The sequence below is a fragment of the Bufo bufo genome, chromosome 7 (genome assembly GCF_905171765.1).
Source record: "Bufo bufo chromosome 7, aBufBuf1.1, whole genome shotgun sequence".
NCBI classification, from domain to species: domain Eukaryota; kingdom Metazoa; phylum Chordata; class Amphibia; order Anura; family Bufonidae; genus Bufo; species Bufo bufo.
In genome coordinates, this window is record NC_053395.1 from 184828830 (window position 1) to 184845399 (window position 16570).

At 40.2% G+C, this 16570-nt stretch overlaps 1 protein-coding gene across 1 annotated transcript in view; it reads left to right on the top strand.

The window, feature by feature from the left end:
- Nucleotides 1–16570, top strand: part of LOC121008813 (dynein heavy chain 11, axonemal-like) — a 489011-nt gene that overhangs the window by 233733 nt on the left and 238708 nt on the right. Inside the window, exons 51-54 of the mRNA XM_040441508.1 lie at nt 1136–1329; nt 3890–4052; nt 7779–7902; nt 15195–15337. Of these exons, the coding sequence (XP_040297442.1) occupies nt 1136–1329; nt 3890–4052; nt 7779–7902; nt 15195–15337 (624 nt within the window). The remainder of the gene's footprint in view (nt 1–1135; nt 1330–3889; nt 4053–7778; nt 7903–15194; nt 15338–16570) is intronic.

Here is a 16570-nt window from a genome sequence, read left to right on the forward strand (position 1 = left end):
TAGTTATTTATTTCGCAAAAATAACACTAATAAAAATGGCAGGTCACTCCGCAAAAGAATGAGCCTCACAGACTTCTGTTACCAGTAAAAGTTGCGGGTGTCAGAATATGGCAGTACACAATGCAATTTCTGTTTAAATGGGTTATCCCATAACTAATGTAAAAAAAATCAAAATCAGACATTACATCGTACATGACAATCTCTTTATAACAAAGCTAGAACCAGCCCTGTACCTCCCATGGATCCAGAGATCTTCTCATTCATTGCTCTACTAGATTTATATCAAGCTGGTAGCTCAAGGAGGGAGTTTCTTTTCTGCTGCAGCTCAGGGGTCGTGTCCATGCTCTCCCTATCACAGCTCAGGGGGCGTGTCCATGCTCTCCCTATCACAGCTCAGGGGTCGTGTCTCAGCTCTCCCTATCACAACTCAGGAGGCAAATTAAGGATGAAACTAAGCATGTGCGGCGATATCAGTGAGCAGGACAATGGAATAAGGCAAAAAAACAAACATTTAGGTGGCGCTACACAGATACATTTAATGGAATTACTAGTGGCTGTGCTAAATATTTTATTACATGCTAAATAATTCAGATCCATGTGCTGATTTTAAAAATTTAGAATATTGTTTGTGGGACAACCCCTTTAAGAAAGGTTTTTAATGTTTTTCAAGTAGCAACACATAATAAAAACTATATCAATTTAGTATTGCTGCAATCATCGCGTCATTTTTAATGCATAGTGAACACCGTAAAAAAAAAGCCAAAACATTTTTAAAGTTTCACAGTGCATTATACTGTATGTAAAATTAAATAGTGACATTAAAGAGTACATCTCGCCCCCCCCCCCCCAAAAAAAAATTGTGAATTGAAAAAACGTATGGCCCTTGGAATGCGAAAACTTCATCTGAAACTTAGATGCCCCCAATTGCACATTTTGGTCCATTTACATAAAAATGTAGATGCACTCACATTAACAGATGGCCTCCAAACTGTGGCTCACCAGCTGTTGTGACAGCCGCTCACTAAACAGGCATACTGGGAGTAGAGCCACCAGTTGAAACCACAGAAAGAGATAACAAAAGCACAAGTATCTTCATCATCTAATCGCTCACTTCATATTATTATTGACCCTGCAGGGTGTGGATGAGCACATGTTCATCAATAAGCCTTTGGTGTATTGCCACTTTGCTCATGGTGTTGGAGAACCACGGTATTTCCCAATATCCGACTGGGAAAAGCTGACAAGAATTCTGACAGATGCTCTGGAACACTATAATGAAATCCACGCTGCAATGAACTTGGTTTTGTTTGAAGAAGCTATTAAACACATGTGAGTTATTTTTTTTTATGGGAAATTATTCTAAAACTTGTATGTTGGACATAGATTTGTACACTGGAAATTGTACAGAGCAGTTACTGTTACATTTATACCTTATGCAAATTGGCTCTCTTTCCAAGAAAATAAAGTTTTGCTTCTAAAGCAGGGTAGCTATTCTATAAGTCAATGTCTAACATTTTAAACAGTCCTTGGGACATAACTTTATAGCTAAGTCAGTACCTCATCCACAGACAGCCTTTTTGGGGTGATTGCCCATCATTAGTGCAGAGTGGAGAGAACTGGCTTAACGGAATAAGATGTCTTCGTCAGGATTTTTCTCTTATTAGTTCCAGAAATTTGAGATGTATGGTACAGATGATTCTCTATTAGTCTGCCCTACTGCTCCAAGCTTTACAAAAACTGTGAATGCACATTTTTTTGATCCCAGGACTACATTGTCAGATTGTTGTACACATAGGACCCACAGACAAAATGTTACAGTATTTCCACCTGGAATCCAGGAATACTTAAATAACCTGCTTAGCTGACTAATTCTAAGCATTGCTTGCAAAATCTTTTCGGCTACAATCACTGTATGTTTGTAGCTTAAACGGGGTTGTCCAAACAGCTTCATGGTTCCCCTTATGTTTCTTGGTCTCATTCCACACATAGGAAATGACTGCTCAGTCAATCACTGGAAGTAGCAGTGACCCTCCTCAGCCAGTGATTGACTGAATAGTCATTTCCTGGGTGTTGATAGGGATCAGAAAGCATGAACCATCAGTGAACCCAGGAATCGCCAGAGCGTGAGCAGCATGGGATTCTGAGCTTGTTTACAAAAATATATTGGCTGGACAACCCCTTTAATGATGATAGCTAGCTTTGCCACAGAGGATTGAAAGTTTGCAGGGATATCATCCAAACCAGAAACACCCATCTATAGAAGGTACTGTTTTGGAGTTATAGCTGCAAAGAGACACTTTCCCGCATAATTATGCCCAAAAAAATGGGATAATTGCCTTGGTAAATCCACCATCTCCCCCCCCCCCCCCTTCCCCCATTAACTTTCCCATTATCTCGCCCGAGCTTGTGCAGACATTTAAAAAATATGGTTACCCATAACTTTTTTCTTCAGAAGGGCTGGCGACCTTACTATCCTGCAAAGTGCGAGTAGAGAAATGCACATGTAAAAGATAACCTCACTGAGGAAAGCATGATCTAGCATTGTCATGTTTGCAGGTTACTTAGCATCCTCAACTTTTTGGGAGCTGCACAGCAAAATTTAAAGATCTGTTCTGTTGCAACCGAGACATCTGACTCTACTGTATACTGCTATGGCTTAGTATAATATATTTTGTGGTGATCATACAGTATCAGCCCATTGTACAATATTAGTTCATCATTTAAAAAAAATAAGTTATAAAAAAAATAATAAAGCTAATATTCTTATACTAATCTGTTTGAACTTACCATTGAGACTATTTCATCATTTCTCTCCAATATACAAACCCTTCCATGTACACCCAATAACTACATGGATCATGGAGTTTTACAGCTGCAGCAACAGATAATCGATTATGAATGCCCTGAATACACATAGCTATAACCCCTTTCATTGATTTTTCTTGAATTATGTTGGGTCCGAATAATAACTCAATATTTATTTACCAAATTAAATGTAAAAATTATTTTATATGGCTTGTTGTGGTGGTTAAGTAGGCCTGTCGAGAAAAATGGCCATTGAGAAAATCAAAGTGTCATTTATAAGCTCTGGGACCTGCACTTGTCTCTAGAAACGGGATCCCTGCTTGGTGACATGGCCACTGTGAATAAAGAGGTGGCCATGCATGTGCAGTTTTCTCAATTCACTTCTATGGAAGTTCCCTAAACAACCCAGATGTCTAAACAATGGCAAATCCTGGAATACCCTAGCTCATGGACCCATGTTTCAGTGCTAGCAAGTCCAAAGGGTAGTCTTGAGCTTAGGTACACACAGACGTTCTATAGTTTGATGCAACAATGGACTGCAACTGTCCCTTGGTAATTGAAATCTATGTGTAGCCGGAAGCTCAAACTGAATGTAAACAGAGAATCTGTCATTTCAGCGGTGGGACAGAGTTCTCTGATTGGCCAAGATAGGACTTTCAGGACCTGCTCCACCACCTTTTGATGTTCATAAAAACCTATTGGGTGGGTAATCAGTCATTTGCTGCGCTGTATAGATATCCACCATCTAATACTTCCAAACGCCATCTTCTTTTTCTAGGAATCTGGGAATAGACATGCTGATGGTTCATACAAGTTTAATGTGTGACCCCAGACTTTTATCTTTCAAAAACATTGTTGGATCTCCCCAAGAGTTTGGAGATTGGTTGGTGTCAAAGCCATCTGTGTTGAGTTACTAATACACCTCAGTCATAAAGGTAATCTGTCAGCTATAAAACCCCTCCCCCCCAAACTAGAGTAAACGGTGTATAGTGTTTTGGAGCTGACAGATTCACCTTAACATAGCACAGTTTTCATTGAAATGTGCCTAAAAATTGATGATCGTTCCTTTTTATCTCAATTTTAGCTGTCGCATTAGTCGAATTTTGGAGTTCCCATATGGAAATGCTCTACTGATTGGAGTTGGAGGTAGTGGCAAGCAAAGCTTGTGTCGCTTAGCAGCATTTCTTAGTTCGCTTGAAGTTTTCCAAATAACCCTTCGTAAAGGTTATAGCATCAATGATCTCCGGGTAAGATTTTATTAAACTGTTTAATTAATGTAATGCAGAAAATTCACACAGAATATCTAGGTAGACTAGGACGATGCCAGACCAAGAAACATGCAGAGAGGTCCTCTAAGTATCCAAGACATTTGTCAATGCATTGCATAAATTTTGCACTCCATGAATGGGAGCAGTAAGTGTCACGGTAGGTAAGATAAGGGAAGGAAACAGAACACGCCAAAACAAACAAAACAACTGACTAGGCCCCAAATGCTAGGGAACAAAGGGGTCACCTCGTAGCAATCCCTAAAACACTTTCTCTCAGCTGCTATGCCCATGTGCATATCTCGATGGTAGATATGCACATGCCCACATACCTAAGACTAAAACACACTGAACCAAACCCTCAGCTGTAGGGGAGAGGGAAAGAGACACCCAGCTCCTTCAACAACAGAAGGAGCTAGCGTCTCCCTAGAGGCCTAGTAAAAACAGACACGGAAGGAAAAAGGGAAAAGGACTTATCTAGAGATGTGTTGGAGCAGACGATCCACCAAACTTCAGAGCTCACACAAGGTAGAACTATAACCCGCAAAGGCTATAGGGAGAGGGAGGAATAAATAGTCTCACCAACCACCAAAAGAAACAACACCTGGGAGGAGGTGGGATTCAGTTCAAACCCACAACAAAACAAACTGTCAGATCAAGTCATGTGCAGCAACTCTGACAGATCTCCTCAGAACACCCACAGGACAGGGCGTGACAGTAAGATGACAAAAGGTGTCAAAGGTGTATATGCCATAGAGGCAACAATACAGCTGCCATTAGTACATGTGGGGAGAGCGGGTTTAGCCATGGTTGTTACAGTCTCTTTTGGTACTGAGAGGTGGGACCTGTAGAAGGCTCCTTATTCTGCCACCAATGTATGTGAGAGAAGTCTCTGATAAGTGTAAGCGTCAATCTCTTGTACAAGCAAGGAAAGATAGTGAACTCGCTATAATCATTCCCCAAGCGACAACAGTTGTATGTAGAATTCCAGTGAGGGAGATGCAATGGATATGCCTTTAGATTACTTATTAATGTACCTTGAGAAATGATGATAGAGATAAAGGAAAATCATCTCTTCAGAATTGTGATGCATCTCTGACAAACAGGAAGACTACAGGAAACAGGGTATGAGCTCACAGAAGAGGAGGAGCAACAAGATGAATGATATAAAGAATACAACCATAGATAACTTATATAAAACCAAATATAAGAATGGCCACTAGATGGCAGCAAACAAGACTAAGTATAGGGGTTAACAGATATAACACAATCCAATTATAATGTATCTCTTCTCTCCAGTAAAAATTTGCATTGTTAACAAGCAAGGGGGTGGAGAATTGTCATGATCAGTGTGGGGGGGAAACTCCACACTGAACACAGGAGGGAAGGGGAACAGTAACTGTGCCTGGAAACTAGGGAAGAAACAGGTCACCTCCTAGACAACCCTAATCAGGGCCCTGACTATCTATCAATATGAATAGACCTTAAAGGTAGGAATATTCATATGCAGTATACCTAGGCCCTGATTTCCCTATAAGGCCCTGGAATACGTTTAGGACCAGAGACAACCCGTTCCTCCCCAGATGGACGAATGAAGTCTCTGCCTCAGGCCCAGATACAACAACAGGGAATATAACAAATACAAACAAACACGACACTTAACTTCTGCAGAGATGGAAGAACAGGAACACTAGAGACGACCTCACAGCAGCTCAGCCAAACCCAAATGAAGCTATCTACCGCATAGTCAGAAAGGTGGGGTCAGACTATAAAGGGTAGAAGTGATGACCACTGAGCAACAACTGAGAAAAGGGAAGTAGTCATTAACCCTATAAACACTGAATAAAGAGAAATCAAGGAGTCTGTTAGATTCATGCTCAGCCAGTCTCTCTGATCTCCTGACACCAGTCACCTGAGGGACCGTGACAAGAATTGACCCAAGGGTCATGGCAAGGTTGTGGAGGGGCAAACAAGCTTGAATCCCCTCTGTTGGTGGCAAAATCAAGCGCCCAACGCAATTTAAGCTTTGCTATGTATGCTACTGTTTGCCTCCATTTGCCTGCTTGCACAGTGTGGCTTTACAAAGGGGCTTTACTGAATATTTCAATCAACCAGCAACATTCAACCTGGACTAAGAGCCTTGCAGTTTCCTGTTTGATTTTTGCAGCTACATTCCGTATAACTAATAATTCACTTGACATGCAACTCACATATTAAAACAATGACACAGTAATAGTCCTCATCCTTTGGACCAGTAAATAGTACTTTGTAAGACTTTTCAGGTACCAAACAGGTGAACGCGCTGTCTCCTCATTATGTGCTTCGTAAACTGTGCAATTTCCAGCACTTTAACACAATTAAAATGATGGCAATGAGACGTCAACTGAGTAAACAATGGCTCAAACGAATTCTTTGCTTAATTATCCATTTGCAAATATTGTAGTTTCAAAACAACTTGCAGGTCAATGCAGAAGAAGCAGCGCCACAATTATAGTAAACAATAAAACCAGTTTCTTAACTCATCCTTAATTGCGGAAAGGTCTGCTCTAGCTGACGGTGGGGATACTGTGGTTGCCATGGTAGCCAACTTACCCATTGAAACGGTAACTTTGTTACTAGACAGTGTTTAACCAGCAAGTCTTTGTTGACAGTGTTTTGCTTTGCTGCACAATGGTCGGTGTTTGTATGGAAGCTAAAGACAGTAGGAGAGATTTACTAAGAAAAATATACCAGAGCTCTGATGTAAACTGTTCTAAAATTGTGGTGTGTGCCCAATTTTTTACATTTACTCAATATCGGTGTAGACAACGCCAGGGATGTGGTGGCAAAAGAAAAAGAAAAAAGTCTAAAGGGCCTTCATATCACAATGAGCTTTCCACCAGGGGGATATGCATGAATACCTGAAAATGGTATTCGAATGTATCCCTTATGAGATCTATTCACTTTAGTAAGGCAAACAGAGTCTAAAAGATTAAAGGGGTTGTATATCTTCAGGGGGCATTTCTGACAGAACTCCCCCCCACATGGCTGGACCTACAGAGGGAAACATACTTACCTCCTCCCTGCCGCTGGTTTCCGGCTCCTTCAGTCCCACCACCGCTGCCTCATTCCGGTCTCTGCATGTCAACATCCAATGACTGGCTGCAGAGGTGATGTGTCCTCCATCTGTCACGTGACCCAGTGATATGGCATATCGGAAACACATCACCGCTGTGGCCAGTTATTAGCTGCAACAGCCACATGACTCACGTCAAACAAGATGTTGACAAGTGGAGAGCAAAGCAAGGCATTGCCAGCGGGGGGATCGAAACCAGAACCCAGCGGTGGGGAAAAGGTATGATGGGAGGGGTCTGGCAGAAAGGCTTCCTTGAAGATGAACAACCCCTTTAAAGTTTGGACTGCTTATGACTTGCTTTCTATCTGTTTACATTTTCTTGGGAGAACAATATTAGCGTTTGCCATATTATTATGGGACTTCGATATTGGTGACCTATCCTCTGTATAGATCATCAATATCCACACCAATCAGCCGCTTGCAGCAGCCTCAACACTGTAAATTATTTACAGGCTCCATTCACTGTTATGGTCTGTTGGAATACTACAGTTCAGCTCCCATTCACCTGGGTCTCAAATAGCCCTATATTGACAAGTTTTAGTCATATTTCACACATTTTACACATCGTCCTGACATTTGGTCTCTTTCTGCAGAGTGATATCGCCACATTATACTTTAAAGTAGGGATCAAGAATATTGGGACAGTCTTCCTCCACACAGATGCACAGATTCCCGATGAAAGATTCCTTGTTCTCATCAATGACATGCTGGCATCAGGTACAATGAAGAACTTTAGAAAAATTTACATAGTTGCTTGGACTAATTTAAGCCATTTTTATTTTAAACCTCAAAGTCAAGGTCTGAAGAGATTCTCCACATAATTTAATCTGAATTATTCAGGTCGAGTTTGGGTATGTCATGTTTAGGTGGAGAATCTCTTTAAAAGGGTTTTGATTATGGCCCTTTAAAACTAGACCCTGGAGTACACAGTACCCAATGAAAAAATCATGCTTACCTGCTCCCCGTCGCTCTGGCACCCTTCCTCCATTTGGCGATCTTCCAGTCACCAGCCTGTTTACTTCTGGACAAGGTCATATACACCGCAGCATGCAACCAATGACTGGCCTCAGTTATGACGTCACTATTGGGTGATGTGCCACTTGGAGACACATCACTACTGAGGCAAGTCATTGGCTGTAGCGGTATATGTGACCCTATCCATAACCCAGCTAGAAGTAAATAAGACATGGGCCTGAAGGTTAGCGAACAAAGCCAAAGTACCTGACTGGAGTAGGGGGTGCAGGTGAGTGATTTACACATAGCATTTTGCATCTTTGTATTATTTTTTGGCGCCATTTTGCTGCAATTTTCAACAGTATATTTTAGGTCTAATACACAGCAACTAGAATTTACTTTAATGACTATAGTAGCGTATAGAAAAGTCTACATACAGAGCATTATTGTTTATGGATGATTTTTTGCAAATTTTTGAATGCTTTGTGCATGGTAATTTTTGATCTAGTATTTTGCTCATGGGTGTCTCTATAAGACTTGAAAAAATGTCAGAAACATTAAATGTTTTAAAATGCTTGTAAATAATGCCATTTAAAACAGTATTTTTTTTTTTTTACAAATGTTCAAGAATTATGCAAAGATGTGTGTTTGAGGGAGACCTAAAGCCATTTTCAGAGGGCAGTAATACATAGCATGTCTATATTATGACTAAAATAAAAAGCTTTGGTACCGTGTTAGCCAGTAGTGAGAAGTCTTGATGCTCTCAATAAGAGAAACAATATAAAATATTGTAATTTGATACCTTTTAATGGCGAACAAAAATTTTAGTTCGCCATTAAAAGGTATCATCTTAAGATATTTTATATTGTTTCTCTTTTTGAGAGCATCAAGACTATATTATGACTGCAACACCTAACTAATTTTTCTGATAATAACATGTTTCAAGGATAAACTCCTTCAGATTTACAGGATAAGGGCTTATGTACACGGCCGTGTTTTTTTGTCCACATTTTGTGCGGGTGGGATGCGCACCCATTCACTACAAAAAAATAGACTATGTCCTATTCTAGCACAGTTCTAAAGAGGGCAGGATGTTCTGTTCCACAAAATGGGGAATGCACATGGACAGTATTCGTGTTTTGTAGATTCGCAGTTTGCGGACTTCAAAAACAGCAATGGCCGTGTGCATGAGCCCTTAGTGTAATACTTGTAAATGTGAAATGGAGGCTTCATCCCCAAAATGTGTGATAACACTAGTGCCTGGTAACTCTTACATCCTGAGGGACCCAAGAGCCTCCTGGGGGCGACACCTGTGGCACCTGCTGCGCTGTACTTAAAAAGAACCTGTCACCAGTTTTATGGTGTCCTAAGGGCAATATAAACTAGTGACAGATCCCCTTAGCAAAATACTGTGTCACTTTTTCTTCAATTTACCCAGCCATTTTGCTAAAATCATGTGCTAAACAGCTCCAACGCATGCTGAACGAGTCCTGATATTCATGAGCTTCTGACAGCTTCTGGTTTTCTCCTCCCCCGATACTAAGGGTACTTTCACACTTGCGGCAGAGGATTCCGGCAGGCAGTTCCGTCGCCAGAACTGCCTGCTGCATCCAGCAATTCGGCAGCGAACTGATGGCATTTGTCAGACGCATCCGGATGTGGATCCATCTGACAAATGCATTAAAATACCGGATCCGTCTCTCCGGTAAAAAACGGATCCGGTATAATTTTTTTTCCCCATTTTTAAAGGTCTACGCATGCGCCGGATCTGTTTTGCCAAAACACTTAATGCCGGATCCGGCGCTAATACACTTCAATGTAAATTAATGCTGGATCCGGCATTCCAGCAAGTGATCAGTATTTTTGGCCGGAGAGAAAACTGCGCAGCCTAATAGAGAACATGGCATGCGCCGCTCTTAGCACCTACCATGTTCTCTTCACTAGCACAGTGGAGAAGGAAGGAGTCCCTCCCTCCCTCTCAACTGTGACGCAGCTGCCACTGCCACCAATAGGGAGATAGCAGGGAGGAGAAGGGGAGCGGCTGTGGCCACTGCACCACCAATGAATGTAATTAATTCAAGTATAGGAGGCAGCGAGTGCTGACGGCGGTATCACATACCCGGCCTCAATAACAGAGCATGCGATCCGCCGAACCGCGGAAATTAATTAATTGCCGCGGTTCGGCGGATCACATGCCCTGTTATTGAGGTCGGGTGACGGGTATGTGATACCGCCGCCGGCACCCGCTGCCTCCTATACTTGAATTAATGTGTTAATTACATTCATTGGTGGCGCAGTGCGCCCCCCCAGTATTATAAATTCTAACCATTGGTGGCGCAGTGCCCCCCCAAGTATTAGTATCATTGGTGGCAGTGGCCACAGGGTCCCCTCCCCCCTCTTCATTGGTGGCAGTTCCGATTAGAGCCCCAGCAGTGTAATCCTGCGGCTACGATCTCTTACCATGGCAGCCAGGTCTCTACTGAAGCCCTGGCTGCCATGGTACGCTCCCTGCTGCTGTGTGTACTATGCACAGGACAGCAGGGAGAGTGTTAAGTCCTATTCACACTAATAGAGATATATTAGGGTGAATAGGACAAGGGTTCTAGCCCCTAAGGCGGCTAATAGTAAATAAATAAAAAAAAAGTAAAAAAAAATACAAAAAGTTTAAACCGCTCCCTTTCCCAATTTTACATATAAAATTTACAAACAATAACAAACATATTACATATTGCCATGCCCGAAAAAGTGTGAACTATCAAAATATAAGAGAGCCATGAGCTTATGAATATGGGGATTCATTGGCATGTACTGGAGCTGTTAGAGAACCTAGCAGCTTAAAACTGGTGGCAGATTCCCTTTAAGAAATTGGATTTATGTTTGCTTATTCAGTTATTGTGGAAGGTGAGCACCTTCCCTTATTATCTTATGTTAACCTCTGCTTTTTTACCCTTCTGGCTATACACCAGTTTCACACTATGGGATTTATGCTTGATTTTTCAGGGAAAAATCACACTGGAGAAAACCCCCACTACATAGTAAAGTGTTTATTCATCTTTGTAGTAGAGAGTAAGAACTTAGGGGACGATTTATTAAGACTAGCGTTTTATACGGGCAAGGAGTCAGATACTTCAAGACTGAGGCTTAGGTCTCTTAATATTTGGAGCATTTTCTAGTAGTTCATGCCTCAGAAAACCAAATCTATGCCAGTTATAAGCTGGAGTAGATTTTGAGCAATAATTGAGACCAGTGTCTGGTAGTAACAATAGTAAATCTGTTGGGCTGTGGAGGCCACTCCCCTCCTAACAAGCCCGACCCATGTTATAAAAATGGAGAGAGCATTGTAAAATGGGAAAAGTTGATAATTTTTGCAGAAAATGACACATGCACAACAATTTGTGATGTCAAGAAACATCTACAATAAATCCAGTGATAAATCCGATGATAAATTCCCGCGTTTCTCTTTTTGTATAAGACATCCTGCAGCCTGTTTGAAATATTACCCATAAATATATGCATATAGAATATGTGTCTGTTAAATTGAGATGCATGTATGGTAAAATTATGATCATATCAGACATACTTTATAAATCCAACAATCATATATGAGTTTAGCCAGGTTGTCATACAGTTGTTTTTTTTTGTTCTTTTTCTGTACAATGTATTCCAAATTTCATGGACAGCCAACAGGTTTTGAGGACAAATTGAAAAGCCATAACAAATCATGAGGATTAGTGATATTAACATGAGCAACAATTATTGTAACTTGTTCAATAATAGTAATTACAGTCATAATAACTTGCACAAAATGATCCAGTAAAAAAAAAAAAACACAGTCTATTTTTACAGACTGTCCAGGAATTCCAGGAATACCGTAGTTTTAGCCTTGATTTAAACAAGGACAAAGGTGAAAATTCAGATTTAAAGGTGTTTTCCTATCTGAGACAATGGGTACTTATCGCTAGGATATGTCCCCATTGTCTGATAGGTGCAGGTCCCACCTCCCACACCTAAAATGAGAACGGAGCGGGGAAGGTGGAGGCTGGATGACCCGGGTCCGGCCACCACCAACCACTCTTCCTATAGTACAGAATTGGGTCGCACCGCACTTGCGCGGCCACTGCTCCCGTTCCTTTCTATGGAGCCAACGAAAATAGTTGAGCCAGCGCTTGACTATTGTTGGTGGCCCCATAGAAATGAACGGGTGGGCGGCTGCTCATGTGCAGTGTGCCCTCCTCCGTTCTCAGTGTAGGTGCTGGTCCCAGTGGTGGGACCCACACCTTCAAGACAATGGGGGCATATCCTAGCAATATGCCCCCATTGTCTGAGATGGGAATACCCCTTTAAGGAAAGAAACTTGGATTTTTCACTGGCTATGCATATATAGACTAGTGTCTATATATAAACTTTGAAATTCTGTACATATTATATGCAGACACTTTTATCATATTTTTAGGGGTCAGGTGACATTCAGATTTTTTTTATATTTTAAGAAATTAAATATATTCAAATTATTATAATGTGTTCCATGCCTTTAAATAATGGAGACCAGAAATGAGGAAAACAGGATGGGTAAAAAAAAGTCTAAATACATTCATGATCAAAACAGTTCAGAAATAACACATTTTAAATGAGCGCAGGGCATTGGGGCTTGAATAGGCTTCATCAGCTCGTGTGAAAGGTCATTTGTACAGATTTGTAATAGGCGCTGTCAAGTCACCCCTGTGACACAAGACAAACAAGCTGCTTAACATAATGAGTTGCAATCAGCAATAATTCCGTTTATTATGGATTTATTTTTTTCAATAGGTTTTTATCTCCACTTGTTTGAAAAGAAGTCTGTGATCAGTTTTTCTAATACATTATTTAAAAAAATACAATTAAAGACAGTGAGTAAAAATTCATAAGAAAAAGAAGCAAATACTTTCAGGCATGACATTTTAGAAGAGTTCCTATGGTCGCACTTACCTACAGTAATTTGTAGAAAGATCTAGAGATTATTTTTTTGTAGAATTATAGCTGAGAAATTCTTTGTTATATCGTAAATTGTGGTATCATTCATACAGGTGAAGCAGGCCCTAGTGTATGCTTTCTGGCATCTCTACAGTAATGTAGAGTAACTTTTGCTGTATTACTGTAGTGCAGCGGCGACATGAAGTGCACGACGTCATAGCAACCAATGACGCTGTGCGCTCCTGCTCTGAACAGGAATCCAGTCCGGCATACCACGGACCGCTCTCGGCCGCGGAACACGGCCGTGTGCATTCGGCCTTATGTACTATTTTTTGGGTGGTAGCCTCAAACTGTTTAATTAGTGTGTTTTCATAATAAGATTTTTTAGCTATCGCCAATGCTTGTGCTTCATAGATTAATTTTCTACAATTTTTTTATCCACTACGTTTTTGATGGTAGCCCCAAAGTGTTCAATCAGTGCTTTTTCATAATAAAATGTATCCCCTGGTGGTAGCCTCAAACTGTTCAATCACTGCTTTTTCACAAGATTATTTAATCTATTGCTGTGCTTTTGTCCCCACATAATGCTTCTCTGGAAAAGAAACATAAAAGCTAGTCTTATATCCAAAACGAAAGGAAAACTGGATGGAACCCAGCTCTTTCTGTATAACTACCCTTTTAGCAGAGCTGAGCAAGGAAAATTTTGCTGCCTGAGAGGCCTTGGTTGGGTTACTTATTCTCCTTATGCAGGGCGCCAAGTATGCATGAATAGTATCATAAGCCAGTTAACGCTCCTCTGAGTATCTGGGAATAATATATGAAAATTAGCACATCTTACATCTGCTGGCATCAGATAGGCTTAGGAAAGCTAATTTGAATACACATACTAGGCACTCTTCACAATGAGAAAGAGTATCCCACAGGCATATATATTGCCTAGAAACCATGAGTATCATATTATCTCTCTCTGTTGTGTCCTAGAGTCTTTCCAGAAAAAAATGAAAGTTCTAGGAGACCAGAGATAGTTAGATACCAACTTTCATGGCAATTGGACTATATATGATTCAGATAGAATCAACAGGTACATGAATCAACCTTTTTTTTTAATTTGCCAAATTGGATTCGAAACGAATTTCAAGAAATTTGCTCATCTCTATATCTGTGTGCATATACAGATGTAGCCGAGCTAAAATTGACTCTGATAACACATGGCACAGTGTTATCTTGGTTATCTTGTGACAAAAGCTATCGAAATCCATTGAAAAGTTGGTTATCATTTTCTTGCCATTCTTTACTTAATGTGTTAACTAGAGATGAGCGAATTGAATCCCACTAAGTGGAATTCGATCCGAATTTCAGGATCAATTCGATTTGCCTCGAAGCCAAATTTCCTCGTGCTTCGTGTCAGCGAATCGATTTAGCCTGAAATAGTGTAAAAAATAAAAAAATTCTAACTTACCTCCTCCATTTGCTTGCGACGGGCCGCCAGCCTCCATCTTGATTGAAGATCTCGGCCGAAATTCACCACACCGGTCAGCGTGACGTAATCTCGCGCCGCGTGAGATTTCGCTCCAAATCTTCAAGCAAGATTTTTATTGTTAATTTTACACTGTTTTTACACTCAAATGCCGCGATCATGTATGAACGTGGCATCTGAGAGGTACAATAATGGGGGCGGTGCTATCGCAGCTCCCTGTCTTTGCACCTACTACTTACAAAAAAATGCGCTTCGTGATGAAGTAATTAGTCACAAAGCTAATTTTTTGGGTAAAATTCAGCGAATCAGCCAAATCGAACTTTTCAATTATTCGCTCATCTCTAGTGTTAACCATCAAGGTTAGCTCAGCTGTATCTGCACCTGTCCATTTTGTCCATAGTCAATGGTGGCTGCAGTAAAGAATATATCTGAATGCTGGCAAGATGGCCCCCATAATGGCCTCCATAATCATGTTCAGAAAATAGAATAAAAAAATCTATCATCAGAAAATAAATACAGATTACAAAACAGAATACGTGTCATTATCTGGTTTTAAATAAAAAATTATTGGTGACACATTCCATTTAAGTAATGGTACATATATGTTGTATATATACGTTCTATGCAGGTGACATCCCAGATCTTTTTAGTGAGGAGGAGATGGACACTATCGTCTCTTCAGCCAGGATGGAGCTGCGTGCCCTTGGCCTCCCGGACTCAAGAGAGAATTGCTGGCAGTTCTTTATTGACAGAATCCGGCGACAGCTAAAAGTGAGTATGAAATAATAAAAATGGAAATGAGAAGCAAGAAAACAACCTTTCTGGAAGTAAGAGACAATTACTGATGTCCCAGTCCTAGCCACTTGTCCCTGATATCTTAATGACAGATTGTTACTTTTTTCACAATCCTTTAAGCATCATCACAGGTAAAACAAATAATTTTATTTTGCACTGGCTATTTTTGGATTTCTATAGGAAAAAAGAAGCAATGTTGTGTAGGATTTATTGGTTTTGATTCAGGTAGAGTGCTGTTATTGCATGATAAGGAGATGTTCATTGTGCACAGTGTTCCCTGCAAGAATATCTAACCTTCCATCTGTTCCCACACACTCATCTAAACTATAAAATCAGGAACTGTAATTATTTATACATACTTGATCTAAAAGGATGGGCTTTGATCTGGTACTTATTAATAATCAAAGCATACTTTACATTGTGCAAAGATGAAAATGTTATAGATTTAAATTTTATTACATAGTCAAAACCACTAAAACATAAAAAAATAGAAAATAAATATAATAAATTTAATTATTGGTTCATACTATGCAGCTTCTGCTGGTAATGCTTTTCAAGCAAAGAAGCACTGTGTTACTTTTACACTGATATCTTGTTTACGCAGACTGTTAACAAATGAAGCTAGATAATGGGAGGTATATGGGCACTCTTATTTATTTAGTCAGGCTGGACCTTTGGTTCAAGAGTTTCTGTCATTGTTTTTTATAATCAATGTTATATTACATTCTATTGACAGGATTTGATTAAATTAGAATTTGTACTTATTTTATCTCCCATCACACACAAATTTGCAGTGTTTTTTTTACTGCTAAAAAAAAAACTACATGAAAACTACTGCAGTTTTTGCATACCACATGTGGTTTTTAGGGTGTTTATTATTAGTGGCCATTTTTTTAACAAAAAATAAATGCGTGGATGGTGTTCTTTTAGGCTTTTTTCCCTGTAGAGAAAGAGATTGAAAAATGCCTGAAACAAAACAGCATTGCATCAGCATGCTGTGTTTAAAAAAAGTCAGACACAAACTGAAAAAAAAGTACCAAAAAAAATTTCTTCTATGCCCTGCATTCAATTTTTCCTATGGTGTACGATCACATGGCTGTAATTAATGTAATGAATGACCACACTGTTTATCTGGCCTGCGTTGTTAATGGCTGTACGGCACCTTCTATATTGCATGGCTGTTAACAATGCAGACCGACTAAACAGTGC